Source organism: Apodemus sylvaticus, chromosome 3 (assembly GCF_947179515.1).
Source record: "Apodemus sylvaticus chromosome 3, mApoSyl1.1, whole genome shotgun sequence".
In the NCBI taxonomy this organism is placed as follows: domain Eukaryota; kingdom Metazoa; phylum Chordata; class Mammalia; order Rodentia; family Muridae; genus Apodemus; species Apodemus sylvaticus.
In genome coordinates this window covers 3,590,692-3,616,427 of record NC_067474.1, presented here as the reverse complement: position 1 = coordinate 3,616,427, position 25,736 = coordinate 3,590,692, and the positions used below count along the sequence as shown (strand labels likewise).

The 25,736-nt window shown below is 37.7% G+C and overlaps 1 protein-coding gene across 2 annotated transcripts in view; it reads left to right on the top strand.

The window, feature by feature from the left end:
- The window catches only part of Crispld1 (cysteine rich secretory protein LCCL domain containing 1), a 34,827-nt gene extending 28,391 nt beyond the window's left edge, over positions 1-6,436 (top strand). For both annotated transcript variants that reach the window (XM_052175907.1, XM_052175909.1), the window contains 3 exons: positions 527-602; positions 3,378-3,508; positions 5,343-6,436. In XM_052175907.1, coding sequence (XP_052031867.1) covers positions 527-602; positions 3,378-3,508; positions 5,343-5,394 — 259 coding nt within the window. In that variant the 3' untranslated portion in view covers positions 5,395-6,436. The remainder of the gene's footprint in view (positions 1-526; positions 603-3,377; positions 3,509-5,342) is intronic.
- The last annotated feature ends 19,300 nt before the right edge of the window (positions 6,437-25,736 follow it).

Here is a 25,736-nt window from a genome sequence, read left to right as displayed (position 1 = left end):
AGTTTGAGATATTTATTGGATGTAAGAGGAAGTGCTAGAAAAGCAGCAGACATTCAGAGTGCAAATAGATACATTCCAGCCAGAGACAAGAACTGGAAATTAACTCTTTGTAGATGAAACTAAGACTGTGACCCTAAACAAGACACCTAAGTTGTGAACACAGAGAAGAAGCATGCTATATGAAGCATAGTGAGTGACAAGCAGTCACACTGATTTGCCAAGTCACACCTTTATCAAATTCTGCCAACCCTGTGTTCCAAACTCAGTTCTACTGGGCTTTGTTTATGCTTTTTTTCTGCTTTAAATTCCCAAGTCAGAGGCTTCTGTCTAAACATAAACAAATAAAAACCCAAAGAACAACAACAACAAAACATGGACTTAAATGAAAAGGAGGCACAGTGTCAAGTGCGGGCTCATGCCACTGATCTCTCGTAGGAGAGATGAAGGCAAGCAGGCTCTACAATGCTGACTTCATTTCTAAGAAGCACTGAACATACCAGCTTACTTTGTGTGTTCTTTTCTTCAGAGTATACTGTCCTCGAAACTGTAGGCAGGCAAATCCACAATATGCTCGTGTCATCGGATCCAGAGTTTATTCTGATGTAAGTATGCTGACTTATGCAGCTCCCAATATCTGCAAGGATCTAAATATACATGCTCATTTAGATGTGCATGCATGTCCTATACAGAGTCATGGGATTGTTTCTGAATAGCTATACATATTTTCAGAATACCTAATTATAAATGAATATTTACATAAATATGCTTGTATAATTATTTATTTTTACTATTTTATTGCATGTCTTTCCTGTATATCAGACCCTTAATGAGAGAGCCTGGAGGCATTTTGTATGAGGAAGGAAAATTCAGTTTTTTCCCCCAAACTTTCTTTTGGTTCTTCTGTGTCTGAAATGTGAACTAGACATAGTTTATAATTCGCCAAATATGTGTGTGTGTGTATGTGTGTATATATATATGTATATATATGCATATATATATATATATTCATATGTTCACTGTCAAGAAGGCATTTGAGAAATAATAAAGGGTTGTAAACAGGTAATTTGTTAATGTACATACAAAAGGGAACTAAATGCCAGCACATTCTAATGTGATACTTTAGGTTGGTTGGAACACGAGCTCTAGTAGCAATGGCTTCAGAATAAATACACTCATTGCAGGTGCCTTTTAGAGTACTGATCACTAGAGGGTTTTAGGAAGATCAGTTCTAGTGGGAATTTTGGTGAGTGTAGATGCAGCAGGCAACAGTGACAGCTTTGCTGGGCTCTGAACACATAAAACTGCAGCTAACGAGAGGGGAGGAGGCAGAGCAAGTGAGGAAGAAGGAATATGACTAGCCCATGGAGATGGACATTCTGTTTTCATGATGGTGAATTCAGATTTCATGCAGTGGATATTTGGAAGGCAAATTTTAAAAGAGTTACAGAAACAAATGTAGAAAGTCTCTTGGTGATGTATGAAGTCAGTGAAATAGTCTAGATGCTTGGTTGCATAACAAAGCCTGGATTATATACTTACTTTTCTTATCAATCAGGTAAGTTCAAATTATTCTCAGCTCAGCTTAGAGGTTTTCCCTTTAATTTCCACAACTTCTCATTTTAGTCGTGTCTAATAGAGTCTTTCAAAATCCCTTTCCCACTATTCTGTCTGTAGGGGATCTCTTGCTATTTAAAGTTCTACTCTGAGATGATTTTAAGGTCCTAGCTAAAGCCTGTAGATAATATGAGCTGTTAGTGAACTGGAAGATTCTTATCGCACAGTAATTGCAGAACTGTAGACTAAGCCTCCCAGTCTTCTTCAGACCCACAAGATGTGTAGTCTCCCAGTTAGGGTTGGTATGGAAAGGTAGGAAGGAATCAACTGGCTTCCCTCCTGTTGTTTTCGCTTCCTCTGCATGTTGCTCTCTTTCTGCCTGTAGAGCTCAATGCATGTTATGTATCCTGCTACTACATCTTTTTTTTAAACCACAGATTGTATTAATTCTCACTTTGTCCAAAGTTCTACTATATTCACAAATGAAATGCATTATATTAATAATATATTCTTCTAATGTATGTGTAGGAAGAAACTTGACCTCTGAGCTTAAGGGGAATGCCTGTTGAATGCATGCTTGAGAGTATAACAGTACTCTAAATATCTACAGGATTAATGATCATCACATGGAAGCATTTCCAGGGCCTTGAGGGGAGAATCTGATTCCACTATTTTAATAAAATAAGAGGAATATTGAAATGTGCAATTTCAATATTCAATATTAATTTTGTCCATTATGAGCATTCAGTGACCAATGAGGTCTTGACTTAAACCTGCTGTGTGAGATGCCTTCTCCTCAGAGAAAGGACATGCAGTCTTTGACAGACTGCATTTTGTAATTGAGAAAAAACAGAAGAAGGATTAGACACCTTGGCCTTCAGGCTCTTGGAACTAATAAATCCTGACTGATGTCCAGGGTTCAGTACACTGTGATAGAGCAAGGTCAGGCCAGACATGCACGCAGTTTAAAACCCTTGTGAAACCATCCCCGTTGTGGCTGCAGCAGGTTGGGGAAAGACTATCCGGAGGTGAAATGGATTGTGGGTTACTGAATCAAGCCAGGTCCTTCCTGTCCAGCTTTTCCTTGATAACCAGCTGATTCATTTCCATAAAATTTTTTGATGGAAGCCAATGTTTACACTGAGGGATGATGTTCATGGTCCAAAAAAAAAAAAAAAAAAAAAAAAAAGGATTTGACTTTGGAAGAGAGTACTTTTATACATTGAAAATTTGGATCAGAAACATTAAATAAAGCTTCTCCTCTATAGGATTCCTGTTTAGCTTGGATTTTGTAGCTGAGTATGTGAGCATGGCATGAGTAAAATGGTTGTGTATAGATTGTTTTTATCAGGGGAAAAAATCTCCATTTCATATATGCCTACATTCTGGTAAATGGATCTTAGATTATGTGAAGGCTGTGGATGAATTGTTTATAAGTAATCAGAATGAAGGGAGGGCCATTTCCTCTATATTGTGACTATTTCACTGCAAATGTACCAATATCTAGCAGCAAAGGCTGAGAATTATGAATGGCAACAAATAGTGCTTGAAGAATTAAAAGAAATTAATTTTCTCTATACTTCTTTGGTATTAAAATTCTGATGGGATAGAACAAGTATTTCCAATATTGGCTATGGTAAGGTACATTATGCTTCTAAATTCAAACTTGCTGAGAACTAGTTTGATGCATTACTTCCCAAATACCCCTTTATTTTGTGGAATATTATGCAATACTTGTTCACTGGCTACACTATAGAGCAGAGGCTAGTCAAGTCTGGCATGGAATTTCTTCCTAATGGTGGCTATTGTCTTCACTTGCTCAGCTGTCTAGTATCTGCAGAGCAGCAGTGCATGCTGGGGTGGTTCGAAATCATGGTGGTTATGTGGATGTCATGCCTGTGGATGAAAGAAAAATGTACACTGCTTCTTTTCAGAATGGAATATTCTCAGAAAGGTAAAGTCCAACAAAACATATATTATTTTACATTTTACTTGGTTCTCTTACCTGTTGCTACAGTTCTACTTAGAATGCTATTTAAGTGGAAAAACTATGTGTTTCCTTTGAGCCCTTGCATGGCTGCTGTTTCTTCTGTGATGAGAGGAGCTGTAGTACCAGACGTGCCTGTCTCCTGCAGGCTTAAGAAAAAACAACATGGAAATCAGATTACCCAGAGAACCACTCCTTTGTTAACTGATCTTATAAAAAGGAAATTTTCTTCATCCTCTTTCAGATTTTCTAGATTAGTTTTTATATTTCTTTCTAGGTGTGCAAGGCACTGAGTATTTCTCTAATCCAGTTATCTGATAAAGTATTTGACCAACACAACGAGTCTTATTTTCCCTAGAAATAATTTCCTTTTTGATTTGAAGGCATATACTTAGTGTGATGTAAATGAACTCTATCTGGCTCATTAATGAGACATATATTTTTATGACTTGGAAAATTACATCTACTCAGTTTATAAACTATTAAAATATAAAAAATAAACTTTTAGCAAATTTTAAAAATCATTAGTATTCCATTTATTTATGCAGATATCTAAGTTTTAGATGTTTCCTGAAACATATTTCAAAATTATAATATAAAGGAGTCAGGCTTCTAGTAGTTTCTAAAAACACTAAGACTATCCCATGGAGCTCATGGAGAGTCCAGATTGTCATTCCCAATCAAGATTCACACATCGAGTGCCTTTTTTTTTTCACATGGGATTATATCAGGAAGTCATGGCTGAGAAGGAGACTTTCTGCATCTTGGTTCATGACCTTGAAATGACTTTAAATTAGTATTATATGTACAGGTATGACTGCTGTGTCATGTCAGTGTGTTGTGCATGCTTATTTTGGTCAGTACCCTCACTTTCTCTCTCTAAAATTCATTCCCTACTAATTGTATGAGAATAAATACAGAAAGAAATTTTATTATGTCCTTAGGAATATTTAAGTGCATCAATTAGAAAACAAAATTTTGTATAAAATATAAATAATCCATGTGCTTAAAATAAAAATACATAGTTTTACATTACTTTTACTATTTGTTTTAAAATAAAAATAACCCCCAAATGGCATTGGGTAGAGAGAAAGACATAGACACAGACACACACTCACAGAGAGACACACACAGACACACAGACACACAGACACACAAACAGAGAAAGGGGGAGGAAGGGAGGGAAGGATGGAGAGCCAGAGAGAGAGAGAGAGAGAGAGAGAGAGAGAATTTTCATATTTTAGGTCTTTCCAAATTTGATCATTAAATTACGCTGTCATTTTTCTCAAAACTATCAAGGCTATGACTTACACTGTGTGATGGTGATACAGTTTGCATTTGTATTGCATTAAAGTTAGGAAATGATATAAGCCAGTACTCTAGAGTGTTACTTAAGGCCAGGCTCTAAGTTGTAAATAACTATTAATGAGATAAACCAATTGCAAGTGCAGTCTCAGTATCCTTGCAACAGGGGTGAAAGAGCAGCTGCCTAACTCCACTGTATTAGAACTTAAGTAGGCAATTCCTGATAACATGCTGAAGATGCTGTGAAACTGTAGAGTGGATACCCTTCTTCATGAGCTTCTCAAGTTACATTAGTAATGTTCAGTCCTGCAGGCAACCACTACCTAGAGGATTATGTCCTTACCAGAGCATCCCCAGAACAGTTATTTATGGCAGTCTGAGACAGTTGGGCCATCTGGCTTCATGGAGCTACTTGCTTGAATATCCTCAAAGAGCAAGATTTATTAGGAGGATTATATGTACAGATGACCTTAATGTCACTTTTGTGCTCTTTCAGTTTACAGAACCCTACAGGAGGAAAGGCATTCCGGGTATTCGCTGTTGTTTGACTGGGGACATTTGAAAGGGGAACAGAAAGCCTGCTCCAAATGCCACATTTCTGAAGTTTGTATACAACTGTAACATTACTGTACAGAAGAGAGCAACTATTGCCAGCCCACCATCAGACTTCAAATGTGGGCCACTCTTGATAGACAAAGTCTATAAAGTAAAACATAGGACCTTAGCTTTGGGGAAAGTAATGAACATTTAATGGTTTTAGAAATCCTGTGTTAAATATTGCTATATTTTCTTAGCAGTTATTTCTGAAGTTAATTACATAGTTTTGATGTTCTATATTTCTTATATTATATTATATGGTGCTTTGTATATGCCACTGATGAAGTGTTTCTAAAGTGACTCTGTAAGACTCTTAGAAAATTATCTGTGCATTGAAAAGCAATCAGCCCTAAAACTAAATGAAACTTTTAAGTTACCTTTTTTCAGACCAGTCCAGTACTGTGTTCTCACCTATTCCAAATCTCTATCTGCCTTATCCTTAGAGCTGGGCAGTTTTTCGCTTATATTAAGTTGCATTGTGCTAAATATTAAGTCCTGATGTGATGCTTGCTATTTTGTATTAAAATAGTCTTTTGATTACCGACTGGGAATATTTGGTTCCTTGGGAGGGGCCACACTGGCATGTGGGGAAAGCCCAAGCAGTTTTGTGGAATCATGGGATCATGTAGTAGAGGGCAAGATGGCAGAAAGAGCTGACAGAGTTGTGGTTAAATCTGAGTTCATTTTTTTCCTTTTTATCCTGGCAGGTACTCCTGCAGGCCAGGAAGTATAATTTAAAAAAAAAAAAAAAAAAACTCTAACAAGGATGAACTGGTGCATTACATTATTATTACCACTGGTTTACATAATAGTAAACAACTTTATGTATAAATCTTTCATTAGCGTGATTCTATGGTAGTGATGTATTTGTTTCTGTGAAAATGTATTGTGCTTTGATACTTAAATTCTGTAAAATGCTAGGATGTTTATTCCTGCTAATGAACATAATTGTTTCCTATAAGCAAATTAAATTTAATTGGTTTCAAAAGATTATTTTTACTTTTACATGCATGCTTTGACTTAGAATTATTGTAAAATAACAAGAGTTGATTTTATTTTTCTAAAATTGACTTACTGACATCAATATAAATAAATGGTTCCTAGTAGAAATGCACAAAGGCCACCTAATCATGCAGAGATTTGTTTGTGGTACAATAGTAATTTATTTAGAAACATCATAACAAGAGAAATGTTGAATAAGAGGAGAGCTGTGAATTTTGTAAAGGACAAAAGAAATAAGAGACAATTAAGGTAATGATTATAATTATTAAAGAGTCAAATACAAAATAACTACTTCAAATGTTTTTAAATGCATAGGAATGTAGACGCCAATAAGATAGAGATAATTTACATGCAGGGTAAATCAGGGAAAGCAACTGGGTAATATAAAAGAAAAATGAAAAAACAGGGACTCAGAAATAATTTCAGAAATACTTTTCAGAAAAGTAGTTTAAGAATAAGGCAACATTATTGGTCATTTGTTGAGACAGTTAAATTGTTCAAAAGGTAATCAAGAGTTATAAGATTCTGTATGGCAAAGGACACTGTCAATCGGACAAAACGACAGCCAACAAATTGGGAAAAGATCTTCACCAACCCTACATCTGACAGAGGGCTAATATCCAATATATACAAAGAACTCAAGAAGTTAGACTCCAGAGAGCCAAATAACTCTATTAAAAATGGGGTACAGAGCTAAACAAAGAATTTTCACCTGAAGAATTTTGAATGGCTGAGAAGCTCCTTAAGAAATGCTCAGCATCATTAGTCATTAGGGAAGTGCAAATCAAAACAACCCTGAGATTTCACCTCAACCAGTCAGAATGGCTAAGATTAAAAACTCAGGAGACAGCAGGTGTTGGCCAGGATGTAGAGATAGAGGAACACTCCTCCACTGCTGGTGGGATTGCAAGCTGGTACAACCATTTTGGAAATCAGTCTGGCAGTTTCTCAGAAAACTGGGCAAGACACTTCCAGATGACCCTGTTATACTACTCCTGGGCATATACCCAGAGGTTTCTCCAGCATGCAATAAGGACACATGCTCCACTATGTTCATAGAAGCCTTATTTATAATAGCCAGAAGCTGGAAAGAACCCAGATATCCATCAATGGAGGAATGGATACAGAAAATGTGGTATATTTACACAATGGAATATTACTCAGCAATTAAAAACAATGAATTCATGAAATTCTTAGGCAAATGGTTGGAACTGGAAAATATCATCCTAAGTGAGGTAACCAATCACAAATAAATAAATAAAATAAACAACAACAACAACAAAAACAACCAAACAAAAAACCATGGAATGCAGTCACTGATAAGTGGGTATTAGCCCAGAAGCTCGGAATACCCAAGACATAATTCACATATCAAATGATTCCCAAGAAGGAAGGAGAGGGCCCTGGTCCTGGAAAGGCTTGATGCAGAAATATACCGGCATTATCAGAACAGAGAAGTGGGAGGGCGTTGATTAGGGAATGGGTGGAGGGAAGAGGGCTTATGGGACTTATGAGGAGGCAGGGACCAGGAAAGGGGAAATCATTTGGAATGTAAACAAAGAATATAAAAAAAAAGAAAAAAAGAAAAAAGTTGTAAGATATAGCTTTCTAGAATTATTTTTTCCAAAAATTCACATTACCAATTTTTTCCATTCTGAGATATTTTCATTGTATTGAGAATTAGATTACATAAGGACATTTTATACAAGTGTTTAATTGTAAATTTTCTGCCTGTGTGTGCATGTTCCCACATGTCTTTCACCCTGTTCATGTTCTGGTCACTGTTCTCTGTTTTGCTAGGCTAAGTTTCTGCAGACTGGTCTCTAGTTCAGCTTATAATGACTGAGACATATATGGTGTGGTAAAAGACAACATTAGGCGTGCAATATGCCATCAACATATCTTAACTTTTGCTATGCTCTTTTTTATTTTCATTTTCCATGGGCAAACTGTTCACCTGTCATATTATACTGCTTCTACTGGTGAGCATATTAAAAACTGATCACTTTCAAAAGATTACTTTCTCTTTCCCTTATTTACCATCTTTAGTTCACCTAAGTCCATCTGTCCTTTGATGGATACCTCACTAAATATGAAATCTTGCAGAAATTTCCCTACAGTTCTTATGATATGAATTAAATACTGTCTATTATAAAACCCTTAAATTTGTCTATATTATTATAAATTGTACTTATATATAGTTTTTAAAAAAATTAATGTTTTTTTCCTTGGCTTCCAAAGTGTCAGCTGTGGGGCCAGTTCTATACAAGCCATTTATACTATTATTGTAAGGTTCAGGACACACTGTAAGAGGAAGTAGGAAGTACTGAGCTGGAAGATAGGGTACAGAGCTAGGACACATGATTTGTTAGGCTCTTCCAACCAATGAAATCCTCAGCTACCTGAACTGGACCCACACAAGAATGCCTTACCAAAAATCAGTTCAGGAAGGAGGCACATTCATGAATCTCCACATCTACCTCCTATTAGCTAGATTTCTGTTAATGAGACCAAAAGTGGCTTAGGAAGGAAAGGATTTCTTTGGCTTATGGGTTTTTGTAGAAAGTCAGTGCAAGAGCCTGAAGTAAAGACCATGGTGGTGAACTGCTTACTAGCAGCTATTACTACACAAAATGAACTGGATTCTCCCACATCTATTGTTCACTAAAAAAGTGTCCCACAGAGTTGTATGCAAGCAAGTTTAATGAAGGGAATTCCTCAACTGAGATTCCTTTTCTCCAAATGACTCAAGTTTGTATAAAAAAAAATAAAATAAAAATGAAACAGCACAGCTCTGAGCCAGTGGACACTGATGAATTCTCAAAGAAAGGGACTCTATTTTTAGTTGTTTATCTACTGCTGAGCCCAATAAGGTGTGGATTGCTGCAACCATTTGTCATATAGATGATCCCAATTAACCTCAATGAGTCACAAAACAAGATAAATAGACTAGAACTTGGGAATTTTTTTTGCCGGGGTTGTAAGAGGGGATTGAGCATGGTTGGCATAGACAGCATATGTGTGAAAAGAAAGAACTCTTCAAGAATGGTAGATTCTGAGAATGTAGGATGTATCCAACCTAGGAACCCATATTTTCTGCCACACTATAATTATATGACTGATTTTTTTTCAAATCAAAAGTGCTTTCTAAAAGTGACTGGTCAATATTATTGAATGAACGTTAGTAGATCCTCATTTTATTTGTTATGACATAAATAAATGCTTCTTATACCATCATAATTGAAGCTACTAATGTGCCAGCTCTCTGTATTCAGATTCTTTTTAAAGACTGGTGTTTATAGAATAATATTATCACTATTGGACCTTGTAAATTATAGTAGATCTCATGTATAGTTTTTCATCTATTGAAATAATCATTGTATTTTAAACAAAAACAAATCATTATTCTAATTGTGTTAGGTAGTATATGCATATGCCAATGGCCATTTTTTCTCTTAATGTTTTATTCTATAAAAATTTCTTTTTTGTTGAATATTGTCTTCATTTAGATTGCCAAAGGTAAAACCTTTCCTGATTTCCCCCCTCCCCAAAGACCCCCCAACCCCTCCTCTCAACCCCTGGCTCCACATACATGCCCCTCCACCTGACACACTCCCACGTCCCTCCCTCAATTTCCTTTTGTTGGGGCATCTATTGAGCCTTTACCTGACCAAGGACCTCTCCTCCCACTGATGCCCAACAAGGGCATGTCTGCCACATTTTTGGCTGGAACAATGTATGTCCCTTGTTTGATGGTTTAGTCCCTGGGAGTCCTGGGGCATCTTGGTGGCCGAAATCATTGTTCTTCCCATGGGGCTATAAACTCCTTCAGCTCCTCCAGACCACCCTCCAGCTCCTCCAATGGGGACCCCATACCCAGTCCAATCATTGGCTGCTAGCATCTGCCTCTTTATTTGTAAAGCTCTGGCAGGGCCCCTCCAGAGACAGCCATGGTGTGCTCCTTTTGGTATACACTTTTTGTCACCCATAGGAGTGTAGGAGTTTGGTGACTATTTATAGGGTGAATCCCCAGGTAGGGCAGTCTCTGTGTGGCATTTACTTCAGTCTCTGCTCCACATATTGTCTCTCCCTTATTGCTCCTGTGAGTATTCTATTACCTTTCTCAGAGGAACCAAAGCACCCTCACTTAAGTCCTCCTTCTTGTGCTTCCTGTGCTGGGTAAATTGTAGCTTGTTTATTTTGAGTCTTTGGGCTAACATCCACTTATTAGTGAGTGCATAGCAAGTTTGTTCCTTTGTGATTGGGTTACCTTGCTCAGGATGAAAATTTCTAGTTCCATCCATTTGCCTAAGAATTTCATGAATTCATTATTTTTAACAGCTGAAGCTCCATTGTGTATGTATACCACAGTTTCTGTATCCATTCCTCTGTTGAGGGACATTTGGGTTCTTTCCAGCTTTCTGGCTATTATAAATAAGGCAGCTATGTACATAGTGGAGTATGTGTCCTTATTACATGTAGGAGCTCTTCTGGGTATATACCCAGGAGTGGTATAGCGGGGTCCTCAGGTCGTATTATGCCTAATTTTCTGAGGAACTGCCAAACTGATTTCCAGAGTGGTGTTACCAACTTGCAATCCCGTCAACAATGGAGAAATGTTCCTTTTCCCCCCCACATCCTCTCCAGCATCTGCTGTCCCCTGAGTTTTTCATCTTAACCATTCTGACAGGTGTGAGGTGAAATCTCAGTGTTGTTTTGATTTGTATTTCCCTGGTAGCTAAAGATGCTGAACATTTCTTTAGGTGCTTTAGAGCCATCCAAGTTTCCTCAGTTGGGAGTTCCTTGTTTAGCTCTGTACCCCATTTTTAATAGGGTTATTTGACTCTCTGGAGACAAACTTCTTGAGTTCTTTGTATACATCGGATATTAGCCCTCTATTGGATGTAGGGTTAGTAAAGATCTTTTCCCAATTTCTTGGTTGCCGTTTTATCCTATTGACTGTGTCCTTTGCCTAACAGAAGCTTTGCAGTTTTATGAGGTCCCATTTGTTGATTCTTGTTCTTAGAGCATAAGCCATTGGTGTTCTGTTCAGAAACTTTTCCCCTGTGCCCATGTGTTCAAGATTCATCCCCATTTTCTCCTCTATAAGTTTCAGTGTGTCTGGTTTTAATGTGTAGATCCTTGATCCACTTGGAATTGAGCTTTGTATAAGGTGATAAGAATGGGTCGATTTGCAGTTTTCTGCATGCAGGCCTCCAGTTGATCCAGTACCATTTGCTAAAAAATGCTGTCTTTTTTCCACTGGATGATTTTTAGCTCTTTTGTCAAATATCAAGTGACCTTACATGTGTGAGTTCTTTTCTAGGTTATCAATTCTATTCAGTTGATCTTCCTGCCTTTCTGCATACTAATACCATTTTTCTATCAGTATAACTCTGGAGTAGAGCTTGAGGTCAGGGATGGTGATTCTCCCAGAAGATCTTTTGTTGTGGAGAAGAGTTTTTGCTATCCTGGGCTTTTTGTTATTCCAGATTGTTGCTGCCTGCAGCTACAGGTGAACCGGAGACCTGAAAAAGAATTCTGGGAATATATGGGGGAGGGGTAAGGAAAGAGAACTGAGTCAGGATGACCTTTGCTGATCACCAAACGTTTAATAATTATTATTCAATATATAGCTTCGGGAAGAAATCCCTCCCCCTAGACTTCAAGGAGAGATCCGAGAATTCTTGGCTCCAATCTCAGCAGGTTGCCTGCTGAGATCAGAGCACTTCAAGTCTAGCAGGTCCAGAATGCTTCCAGGTGAGGCTTCCCTGAGGCTGCCAATGGCTTCCAAGTGAAAGCAGCAGCTATATTGTTCTCTGAAGAACAAAGGCCTGGAATAACACAGGTGGAAAGCAGGGGCTGGAGGCCAGGAATGTCGCAGGTTGAGAGAAGAGGCTAAAAAGCCTAGCTCAGTGCGGGAGGGGGAAGGGACACCAGTTGAATTTGAGAATTGTTCTTTCTAGATCTAGGAAGAATTGATTTGGAATTTTGGATGGGGATTGCATTGAATCTGTAGATTGCTTTTGGGAAGATGGCCATTTTTACTATATTGATCCTGCCAATCCATGATCATGGGAGATCTTTCCATCTTCTGAGACTTTCTTTGATTCCTTTCTTCAGAGGCTTAAAGTTCTTGCCATATCAACCCTTCACTTTCTTTGTCAAAGTTGTTGGTTTCTGCGCAAAAGGTCCTGTCTGTCTGTGGGAATGCAGTGGAGACGTGGGCCACAATGAGATACACCAGGCCAAACAGTTCCACGTGGGACTTTATTTAAGAGAGGGAAGGGGTAGCAGGCAGGAAGGAAGGAGAGAAAGAAAAGAAAAGAAAAGAGGACAGGGGAGAAATGCTGCCTGGTTATATACGGGTGATGACATAGTTACAGGTAAAGGTGGGCTATGGAATTCTGGGTAAACAGCGGCTGTTGCCTTGGCAACAGACCTATACATTGTCTTTATTGTCGCTTGTATGATGTCACTATCCTTGCGGGTCTCAGAACCTACAGAAGTCACACCTAGGTTTGAAATATTATTTGGGACTATTGTGAAGGGTGTCATTTCCCTAATTTCTTTCTCAGCTTGTTTATCCTTTGAGTAGAGGAAGGCTATTGATTTGATTGAGTTAATTTTATTTCCAGCCACTTTGATGAAGTTGTTTATCAGCTTTAGGAGTTCTCTGGTGGACGTCTTGGGGTCGCTTTAATATGCTATCATATCATCTGCAAATAATGATATTTTGATTTTCCTTTGCAATTTGTATACCTTTGATCTCCTTTTGATGCCTGATTGCTTTGGCTAGGACTTCAAGTACTATATTGAATAGATAGGGAGAGAGTGGGCAGCCTTGTCTGGTCCCTGATTTTAGTGGGTTTGCTTCAAGTTTCTCTCTGTTTAAATTATTGTTGACTACCAGTTTGCAGTATATTGCTTTCACTATGTTTAGGTATGGCCCTTGGATTCCCAATCTCTCCAAGACTTTTATCATGAAGAGATGCCGGATACTGTCAAAAGCCTTTTCAGCATCTAATGAAATGACCATGTGATGTTTTTCCTTTAGTTTGTTTGTATAGTGGATTACATTGTTGGATTTCCATATATTGAACCATCCCTACATCCCTGGGATGAAGCCTATATGTTCATGGTGAATTATAGTTTTGATGCATTCTTGGACTTAGTTGGCCAGGATATTGTTGAATATTTTTGCATCAATGTTCATGGGGGAGATTGGTCTGAAGTTCTCCTTCTTTGTTTGGTTTACGTATAAGCATTATTGAGGCTTCATAGAATGAGTAGGGTAGTGTTCCTTGAGTTTCTATTTCATGGAATAGTTTGAAGAGTATCAGTATTAACTCTTCTTTGAAGATCTAATAGAATTCCCCACTAAACCCTGGGTTTTTTGTTTTTTGTTTTTTTTTTTTGTTTTGTTTTGTTTTTTGTTTTTTGGCTTTTTGTTTCTTTTTGTTTTTAATGGGAAACTATTAATGACTGCTTCTATTTCCTCAGGACTTAGGGGACTATTTAGATGGTTTATCTGATCCTGTTTTAACACTGGCACCTGGTATGTATCTAGAAAGTTGTCCATTTCATCCAGATTTTCAAACTTTGTTGAGTGTAAACTCTTGTAGTGGGATTTTAAGATTTTTTTTTTTTAATTTCCATGGTTTCTAGAGTTATGTCTCCCCTTTCATTTCTGATATTATTAATTTAGATACTGTCTCTGTACCCTCTGGTTAGTCTGGCTAATTTTATTTAGGTCCTGTTGATTTTTTCAAAGAACCAGCTCATTGTTTTATTGATTCTTTGTATAGTTCTTTTTGCTTCTGTTTGGCTGATTTTGGCCCCGAGTTTGATTATTTCCTGCTATCTACTCCTCTTGGATGGATTTGCTTCTTTTTGTTCTAGAGTACTGTCAAGCTGTTAGTGTAAACTTTCTCCATTCTCTTTTTGGAGGCACTCAGAGCTATGAGTTTTCCTCTTAGCACTGCTTTTATTGTGTCCCGTAAATTTTGGTATGATGTGTCTTCATTTTCATTGAATTCTAAAAAGTCTTTAATTTCTTTCTTTATTTCTTCCTTGACCAAGCTATCATTGAGAAGAGCATTGTTCAAAGTCCACGTGTATGTGTGTTTTCCATTGTTTTTGTTTGATCTTAAGACCAGTCTTAGGTCCTGGTGATCTGATAAGGTACAAAAATTAATTTCAATATTTCTGTATCTGTTGAGACCGATTTTGTGACCAATTATATGGTCAATTTTGGAGAAGGTGCCATGAGGTGCTGAGAAGAAGGTATATTCTTTTGCTTTAGGGTGGAATGTTCTATAAATATCTGTTAGATCCATTTGGTTCATAACTTCAGTTAGTTTCACTGTCTCTCTGTTTAGTTTCTCATTCCATGATTTTTCCATTTTTGAGAGTGGGGTGTTGAAGTCTTCCACTATTATTGTGTGGGGTGCAATGTGTGTTTTAAGCTTTATTAAAGTTTCTTTCATGAATGCAGGTACCCTTGCGTTCAGAGCATAGATGTTCAGAATTGAGAGCTCATCTTGGTAGATTTTCCCTTTGACCAGTATGAAGTGTCCCTCCTTATCTTTTTTGACAACTTTTGGCTGAAAATCAATTTTATCCAATATAAGAATGGCCACTCCATCTTGTTTCTTGGGACCATTTGCTTGGAAAATTGTTTTCCAACCTTTGATTCTTAACTAGTAACTGTCTTTGTCACTGAGGTGGGTTTCTTGTATGCAGCAAAATGTTGGGTCCTGTTTATATATCCAGTCTGTTAGTCTATGTCTATTTATAGGGGAATTGAGACCATTCGTATAAAGGGATACTAAGGAAACATGATTGTTGCTTACTGTTATCTTCTTCGTCAAAGGCGAAATTTATATGTATAGCTATCTTCTATTGGGTTTGTTGAAAGATTAACTTATTAATTTTTCTACGGTGTGATTTCCTGATTGTGTTAATATTTTCCACCCATTATCCTTTGCAGAGCTAGATTTGTGGAAACATATTGTGTAAATTTGCTTTCGTCATGGAATGTCTTCTTTTCTCCATCTATGGTAATTGAAAGTTTTGCTGGGTTTAGTAGTCTGGACTGCCATTTATGTTCTCTTAGGGTCTGTATGACATCTGCCCAGGATCTTTTGGCTTTCATAGTCTGTGGTAAGAAGTATGGTGTAATTCTGATAGGTCTGCCTTTATATGTTACTTGACCTTTTTCTCTTACTGCTTTTAATATTCTTTCTTTGTTTAGTGTATTTGGTGTTTTGATTATTATGTGATGGGAGGAATTTCTGCTCTGGTTTAATCTGTTTGGTGTTCTGTAGGCTTCCTGTATGTTCATGGACATCTCTTTCTTTAGGTTTGGAAATTTTTCATCTATAATTTTGTTGAAGATATTTACTGGGCCTTTAAGATGTAAATCCTTGCTTTCTTCTATACTTATAATCCTTAGGTTTGGCCTTCTCATTGTATCCTGGACTCCCTGGATGTTTTGGATTACAACCTTTTTTCATTTTGCATTTTCTTTGACTGTTGAGTCAATGCTTTCTATGGAATCTTCAGCATCTGAGATTCTTTCTTCTATCTCTTGAATTCTATTATTGATGCTTGCATCTATGACTCCTGAATTTTTTCCAAGGTTTTCTATCTTCAGAGATGTCTCACTTTGTGATTTCTTTATTGTTTCTATTTCCATTTTTAGATCCTGGATAGTTTTGTTCAGTTCCTTCCCTTGTTTGCTTGTTTTTTTTTTTCCTGAAATTCTTTAAGGAATTTTGTGTTTTCTCTTTAAGGGCTTCTGCATGTTGTCCTATGTTCTCTCATAATTCCCTGTAGGATTTTTGTATTGCCTCTTTAAGGGCTTCTACCTGTTGACCCCTGCTCTCCTGTATTTCTTTAAGGGGCTTTTTGTGTTTCTTCTTTAAGGGTTTCTATCTTTTTATCTATATTCTCTTGTATTTCTTTAAGGAATATTTATGCTTCTACCTGTTGACCTATGTTCTCCTGTATTTCATTAAGGGAGTTATTTATGTCCTTCTTGAAGTCCTCCATCATCAATATGAGATATGATTTTATATCTAGTTCTTTCTTTTCTGATGAGATAGAGTATGCAGAATTTGCTGTTGTGGGAGAACTGGGTTGGGTGGGAGAACAAGATGGTATCATGTTGCCTTGATTTCTGTTGGTAATGATCTTATTTTGCCTTTGGCCATCTCATTAGCTCCAGTGTTAGCTGGCCTTGCTGTCTCTATCATTTCTGTCCTGCAGGCCTTTGTTTCTGTACTCCCTTTCTTTCCAATGCCCTGCAAACAGCTGGTTCTCCCAGAAGTATCAGGTGATGGGGTCTCCCCTGTGGCAGAGTTGGCAAGTGTTGAATGCCATGCAGGCTGTTATTTTTCAAATATTCTACTGCTGCCAGATCTCAAATGCCCTACTGGTGCCAGTTCTCAAATGACCTACTCCTGCCAGTTCTCTAGATAGTATCAGGAAGTAAGATCCTCCCAGTGTCAGAAGTGGTGTAGGTCTGCCACATCCAATGGGACAGGGCAGTGGTGGGGTAGGAGGGATGGGTAGAAGGGATGGGAGAGGGGTGGTGATCTGGAAGTTGTTGGGTAGTGGGTCCCAGAGCAGCTTTGGGACTCTAGGGGTGGGGGGATGATTCTTACCAAATGCCCTGATCCTGCTCGTTCTCTAGAGAGTATCAGGAAGTAGGATCCTCTCCTTGTCAGCAGTGGCATAGTCTACTATATCCGACATCTATGAAAATTTCATATATGTTCACAATTCATTTTGGTCATAGTCATCAGTCAATTCCTTCCTCCAACTCCCCTGAGGCCACTTTCCCCAACACAATTCCTTCCCAATTTCATAGCCAATTTCATGTTCATGGGTATCTCCTTCTTTAGGTTAGGAAAGTTTTATTCTATAATTTTGATGAAGATTTTTACTGGCCTTTTAATTTGGGAATCTTTGCTCTCTTCTATACCTATTTTCCTTAGGTTTGGTCTTCTCATTATATCCAAGATTTCCTGGATATTTTGGGTTAGGATCTTTTTGCATTTTCTTTGACTGTTGTGTCAATGTTCTTTATAGTATATTCTACACCTGAAATTCTTTCTTCTATCTCTTGTATTCTCTTGGTAATGCTTATGTCTATGACTCCTGATCTCTTTCCTAGGTTTTTGATCTGCAGGATTGTCTCCCTTCATGATTTCTTCATTGATTCTATTTCCATTTTTAAATTATGGATGGTCTTGTTTAATTCCTTCACTTGTTTGATTGTATTTTCCTATAATTCTCTATAGGAGTTTTGTGTTCCCTCTTTAAGGGCTTCTATTTAACTGTGTTCTCCTGTATTTCTTTAAGGGGATTATTTATGTCCTTCTTAAAGTCCTCTATCAGCATCATGAGATGTGTCTTTAAATCAGAAACTTGCTTTTCTGATGTGTTGGGGTATCCAGTGCTCACTGTGGTGGGAGAACTGGATTCTGATGATGCCTTGGTTTCTGTTGCTTATATTCCTACCCTTGCCTCTTGCCATCTTGATATCTGTGGTATTAGTTGGTATTGCTGTCTCTGACTGTGGCTTGTTTCTCTTGTAAACCTGTATGTCAGTACTTCTAGGAGACCAGTTCTCTCTTAGATGAATTTGGGTATGGAGAGCTATGGCACAGGGTCAACTCCAGGGTGTAGAAGGAAACTTGAAGGATTCTGTTGCTGGTTCTTCTTTGGTTCCTGTGTCCTGATGGCTCTGGGCTGGTCCCTATTGGGTCAGGAAATTGAGCAGAACTGGTGGTCTTACCTGTGCTCACAGGTGTGTCTGTACTCCTGGGAGATCAACTTTCTCCTGGCAGTATTTGGGTATGGAGTGCTGTGGCACAGGATCAGCTCTGGGTGCTAGATTTCCTCTTTCAATAGGGATTCTAAACTAGTTGTATTAGAGATCCACTCTACTCCCCCCTCTTAAGTAATTACATCTGAAATGGCCCTGTGTTCAAGTAAAGTTACATTCTAAAGTACTGGCCATTTAAACAAAGGCATGGGGGATAGGTAATATACCATCATGAAAATCAAGATGGAAAGTATTTCCATAATCTTTTACAAATTTTCCTGTGCTTTTGTGACAATGCTAAATTCCCTGATATTGTGGGAATTAACTTTTGAAGACTGATGTTGCATGAAATATTAAAAAACATCCCCAGCTATCACTGGCTAGCCACAGGCTGGTGGCCTCAGTCTGTCTCCAGCCCTGTGGACAGGAAGAGACCACATTCTTTCCATTTACCCAGGGCCTGTTTCACTCACACTGGCTCTATCTACTTGACCTGCTCTTCAAAATTCCTGTGGCTGGCTGGGGTGTACTCCTGCACTCTTGTACACTCTGCCTGTACATTTCTATCTTGAGTCACCACATGAAGAAAAACAACACACAATTTTAATTTAGAACCAACTTGAAACATAGTCAGTGGGCACAGAACCTAGCATCTTAATTTGGTAAACTAATCTATGTTAAAATTCTCTGGTGGCAAATCTGCCACATAAACCCAACAGTGTCTGGCTCCCTGCATTGAGCCTCCATGCTCTCTGCCATCCAAAAGAGGGTTATCCTATCTCCTGCCTTCCTCTTCCTCTTCCTGACCTAGAAGTCCCACCTACTTGCCCAGTTATTGGTTTCCTGTAATGTTTATTTATTAGCTGAAAGTCCTACCACACACTGATATCGATCACAATATTCTAGTGTTTTCTCTAAGTGTAATTATGTGGTATCTACTGGAAATGCTGTAAAGCTAACTTCTTATGTTATATTTTTCATACATTTTCCCTTATCATTGCTTTTGCTTTACAAATACACACCAGATTGCTTATCCTTTCACCTGCCAACTGGTACCAACATTATTATGTGTCTCATCTGTGGAGAACAAGACATCAGGACACTTCATGAACAATTCTTTACACAAACATATACTTTCATTTATTTGAGATAAATAAGTCATATGGTAGACATATGACTGGGTTTAACTTTGTTGAATTATTGTTTAAGGTGTTGTTATTCCTGCAGAAATATGAGAGGACCTTAGTCTGAAGTTAGGCAAACATGGCAATTTTACTCTGAGTGTTCAGTGCTTTTGCATTACTGTAGCAGTTGCAACTGTTAAACATCTTTTCAATTGTCATTTGTTTTTCTACCATGTAAGCTCAATGTTTGTTCAAGTCTTCTGCCCATTTTTTCATTTTATTAGGAGTTATAGTGGTGAGATTTTTCTGACCTTATATTATGCCTCCATTAGAAAATTTATTTCTGGAATTACTCTTTCAAAATGTGTCATGGTGATTTAAGATAATCCAGATATATATCATCTAAATTTTCCAACAGCTTTGTTAATAGAGGGGAAAACAATCAAGTACTCTTTAATGATATTTTATTTAATCCATATATCTAAAATAATATTATTATTCACTTAAAAATATTTGGAAATTTTGCTCTGAGATTAATTTGTTTGGTATTAATATCACTCCAGGCTTTTTATGATTGAGCATAAAAGATCCATTTGTACTCATTTATTTATGTGTTTTAGACGTCTAAATTGTATGAATTGTAGTATATACATTCTATTTGGTATACTATTTCCTAATGACTGGCAAATGCATGGCCAACTAGCGAACAACACAGTCTTTATCAGTGCAGAAGCTTCTTTGATGCTGACTTGCTGGCCTTGTCTGCATTCTAATTTGCCTGGAGCCAGCCCTAGTTGGAGGTGTTCCTTTTATTGTTTTGTCTGCTCTTCTTGAGGCAGTGGAGGGGGAAGAGCATTGGTAAGAGGTGGGGGTAAGACTTTGTCTTATGAAATTCTGGGGTAAGACTTTGTCTACAAGAGATTCAGGGTAAGACTTTGTCTTATGAGATATTTAGGCTTGCTGTATAATAAAAAGTTTACTTATCTAAGTCTAAGTTACTATGCTATTATAGCTGTCCTGCCTTCTTTGTTCCTCTGAGGTCAGAGACTGCAGTCTTAGGCACTTAGCACCTCATCCTAAAAACAGCAGGAGATTTTTTAAAATATTTTTTATTTGATATATTTTTATTTACATTTCAAATGATTTACCCTTTTCTGGCCACCCACTCTCTGAAAGTCCCATAAGCCCTCTTCTTTCCCCCTGTTCTCCCATCCACCCCTTCCCACTTCCCTGTTCTGGTTTTGCCCTATACTGCTACACTGAGTATTTCCAGAACCAGGTCACTCCTCCATTCTTCTTGTACATCATTTGATGTGTGGATTATTTTTTTGGTATTCCAATTTTCTAGGCTAATATCCACTTATTAGTGAGTGTATACCATGATTGATCTTTTGAGACTGGGTTACCTCACTTAGTATGATGTTCTCCGGCTTCATCCATTTGTCTAAGAATTTCATGAATTCATTGTTTCTAATGGCTGAAGAGTTCTCCATTGTGTATATATATACACCACATTTGTTACATCCATTCTTCTGTTGAGGGATACCTGGGTTCTTTCCAGGTTCTGGCTATTAACAGCAGGAGATTAAGTAAAGTAACTGCTAGAGCCTTTTCTTTCTTTTTTTTTTAAAATAAATATATATATTTTATTTTCTATATTTATAGTTTACATTCCAAATGATTTCCCCTTTCCCAGTTGCGCCCTCCCCATATGCCCTATAAGCCTTCTCTCCACCCATTCTCCAGTCACCTCCCTCCTTTTTCTCTGTCCTGATACTCCCCTCCAATGCTAGATCAAGCCTTTCCAGGATCAGGACCATCTCCTTGCTTCTTCATGGGAGTCATTTGTTATGCTAATTGTGCCTTAGGTATTCAGAGCTTCTGGGCTAATTAATCCACTTATCAGAGATTGCATTCCATGTGTATTCTTTTGTGATTGGGTTACTTCACTTAGGATGATATTTTGAAGTTCCACCCATTTGCCTAAAATTTTCATGAATTCATTGTTTTTAATTGCTGAGTAGTATTCCATTGTGTAAATATACCACATTTTCTGTATCCATTCCTCCATTGAGGGACATCTGGGTTCTTGCCAGCTTCTGGCTATTGTAAATAAGGCTGCTATGAACATAATGAGCATGTGCCCTTATTGCATGCTGGGGAATACTTGGTTATATGCCCAGGAGAGCTATAGCATGGTCCTCCGGAAGTGTCATGTCCAGTTTTCTGAGGAATCACCAGACTGATTTCCATCACCAGACTGGTTGTACCATCTTGCAATCCCACCAGCAGTGGAGGAGTGTTCCTCTTATTCCACATCCTTGCCAACACCTGCTGTCTCCTGAGTTTTTAACCTTAGCCATTCTGACTGGTGTGAGGTGAAATCTCAGGGTTGTTTTGATTTGCATTTCCCTAATGACTAATGATGTTGAACATTTCCTAAGGTGCTTCTCAGACATGATAGTATACTTAAGTGATCCAAAAACTCCACAAGAGAACTACAGCTGATAAACAACTTCAGCAAAGTGGCTGGTTATAAAATCAACTCAAGCAAATCAGTTGCCTTCCTATACTCAAAGGATAAGCAGGCTGAGGAAAAATTAGGGAAATGACACCTTTCACAAAAGCCACAAACAATATAAAGTAGCTGGGTGGGAATCTAACCAAACAAGTGAAAGATCTATAGGACAAAAAAATCAGGTCTCTGAAGAAAGTAATCAAAGAAGATCTCAGAAAATGGAAAAAAATCTTCCATGCTCGTGGATTGGCAGGATAAATATAGTTAAAATTGCCATCTTGCCAAATGCAATATACAGATTCAACACAATCGCCATCAAAATCCCAACTCAGCTCTTCATAGAGTTAGTAAAAGCAATTCTCAAATTCATCTGGAATAACAAAAACCCAGGATAGTGAAAACTATTCTCAACAGTAAAAGAACTTCTGGGGGAATCAGTATCCCAGACCTCAAGCAATAGTGTTTAAAACTGCATGGTATTTGCGCAGCGACCGGCAAATGGACCAATGGAATAGAATTGAAGACCCAGAAATGAATCCACATACCTATGGTCACTTGATCTTCCAAAAAGGAGCAGAAAACATTCAGTGGAAAAAAAGATAGCCTTTTCAACAAATGGTGCTGGTTCAACTGGAGGTCAGCATGCAGAAGATTGGGAATTTATCCATTCTTATCTCCTTGTACTAACCTCAACTCCAAGTAGATCAAGGACCTCCACATAAAACCAGACACACTGAAACTAATAGAAAAGAAACTGGGGAAAACCCTTGAGGACATGGGCACAGGGGAAAAGTTCCTGAACAGAACACCAATAGCTTATGCACTAAGATCAAGAATTGACAAATGGGACCTCATAAAATTACAAAGTTTCTGTAAGTAAAGGACACTGTCAAGTGGACAAAACAGCAACCAACAAATTGGGAAAAGATCTTCACCAACCCTACATCCCACAGAGGGCTAATATCCAATATATACAAAGAATTCAAGAAGTTAGACCCCAGGGAACCAAATAACCCTATTAAAAATGGGGTACAGATCTAAAAAAAGAATTTTTACCTGAGGAAATTCAGATAGCCGAAAGCCTTTTCCATATTGTCCAGATGCCTTGATTTGTGCTAGGGAGAAGTTTGAAGCAGTATGTAGTGGTAATTATTTAAAAAGAGTACCACCCTTCCAGGCCTCTGCACCACTCCTTCCAAGTATCAGGTAAAGCATGACTCTTAGACTTGAATAGTTAACCAAGTATATTTATGTATATAAGCTCCCAATTACATAATGCCAAATTACAATGATAAAATCTCATCCCAATATTTCTAACTTCTCCAAAACACCAGAAATACATCTGAAATCTAGATATCCTGTCTCCCTCTCAGCTCCATTCATGTGGTCCCCAAGCCTCTCTCTCTCTCTCTCTCTCTCTCTCTCTCTCTCTCTCTCTCTCTCTCTCTCTCTCTCTCTCTCTCTCCTCCCTTTCGTTCTCTTAGCTCTCTTCCTTCCAATCGCTGGCTGGCCTCTCAATGCCTCAGTGTGGATGGATAGAAAATATCTTGCAACACAATTAACTTCTATTGAACATGGAGAAGAGAATAACACTTGCAGAAAGAAAAACTTTTATATAAGCGGATATGCATAATCTCACATAACTTCATACACAGCTTCAAGAATGCAGAGTTCTCATTTATACATTTTTATACAAATTCAGTTGAGCCCAGCTTGCATGCATTTTTCACAATTACATTCTTACACTCACACATGCATTCATTCTCACAACTGCATACTTACACAAACATCCATACTTACATATGCATAAGGAGCAAAAGACCAAGCACCAGTGCAGGAAAAACTCACTCAATTCTGGATCAAAAATGAGCTCCAATCTTTACTTCATTGATAAAGAAAAAGATTCCACCCTTTTAATGCTAAATGAATTGAAATCATTCTTATAAGAAAAAAGTTTTGTTCCTTTTAATAAGACTAAGCTTGCCTTGTCCTTACCATGGGTTCTGTTCTGTCCCATGGTAAGAAGTCTACCTGCTCATCTGCTCTCTGTAGCATCTTTTTTCCTCTTTTCCTCTACATTCTGCACATTGTTCTTTTAGGTTTTTGTTGTGTTATCTATAATTTCTAAGTTATTCCACTCTGTGTTCTTCTAATCTTGTTCTCTCTAAAACGTGTTCTGACTAAAACGCTCTCCTCAGTTCAGTTCCTCTCTCAGCTCAGTTCTTCTTACCTCAGGTCCTTAGTTCTGACTCTCCTCTTTGACCTCAGCTCTTAAACATCTTTCAGAATACGTGATCACACATTACAAAGTTCATCACATGTTCATACAAAAAACCAAATCATAAATCGAAATAGAAGTTTACTACAGAGAATGTTTACATGCATATCCATTAGGAGTAATTATGTAGCTGAACATCCAACACCTGTCTCTGCTCCTGAAGTTCATAGAAGGTTTAAAACCATAACTAAGTTATAAGTGAAGTTTTATATAGATAAACCCAGTCAATATTGTATCTTCTGTCCTAGCACCTATAATAAATTGCTAATTCCCTTTATATGACCTTTGGTTAATGGTTTTACAGTCTCTTGGAATGTGCTTTGAGTAGGAGAAAGTCTGGTTATTATCTAAAAGCAATTAACTGGTGATACTTGGGAGACTGGTGAAGTTCTCATTGCAGTTTTAACTAGAAAAAGATCTAATAGTAGTCCTGTTATAAAAGAGCTTAATAATTAGAGATATATTTTTAAGAATTTTTATGGGATCATCAAAAACTTAAGTCATTTATTTGTCTACATAGCAACACTATAAGACATTGCATCTTCATGGATCTGTTCCAAAGGGGTATACTACTACTTATTGAGTATTATATATGTTCAATAATAACAGAAAAAGCATATTAATAGCACGAATCTTTCTTGAGTCCCTTACAGCCTTGCTTAATAAGGGGTCACCTGTCACAGATTATATAATAATCCAAAGCAGGGCATTTCAAAATGACCACCTGCTAGTAAATTAGCATGTCCCATAATGGCTCCTGACAGTAATTCTGCAATCACTCCTGTGTCTTCTGCTATGATTGTGTTAGCTTCTATAGAATTTCAGACAGAAGAAATTAATCTAACTTTTTGTGTTTGGCTTGTTTCATATAACAACTTTGATGTCATGTTGTTGTATGCTCACACAGTTCCTTGTAGTGTTCTGAGTAGCACTGTGTGATGTGAAGATACTATGCTGTGTTTCATCATTAGTAATTAAAGATGTTAAATAAAGCTTTTTTAGAGAATGCCTGCAAAGTTATTGTTATGGTTTGTATATGCTCATTACAGGGAGTGGCACAATTAGAAGGTAAGGCTTTGTTGGAGTAGGTATGTCACTGGGTGTTGGCTTTAAGACCCTCATCCTAGCTGTCTGGTAGTGTGTCTTCTCCTGGCAGCCTTTATATCAAGATGTAGAACGCTTACCTCCTCCCATGACATGCCTGTCTGGATGCTGCCATGCTCTCTCCTTGATGATAATGGACTGAACCTCTAAACCTATAAGCCAGCCCCAACTAAATGTTTTCCTTTATAAGAGTTGCCTTATAAAGGTCATGATGTCTCTTCATACTAATGGAAACCCTAACTAAGAGAGTTGTGTGTGGGGGTGTGTGTGTTTGTGTGTGTATATGTGTGTGTGTACATTTCTTTTGTAAACATCTGAGCAATTTTCTAAAGTGGTTCTACAACTTTAGTATGTCCTCCAGGAATATATGGGAACTCTTTGGAAATAACCTTCCATAGTATGTGCATTGCCATGCTAATTGGTATGCAGTG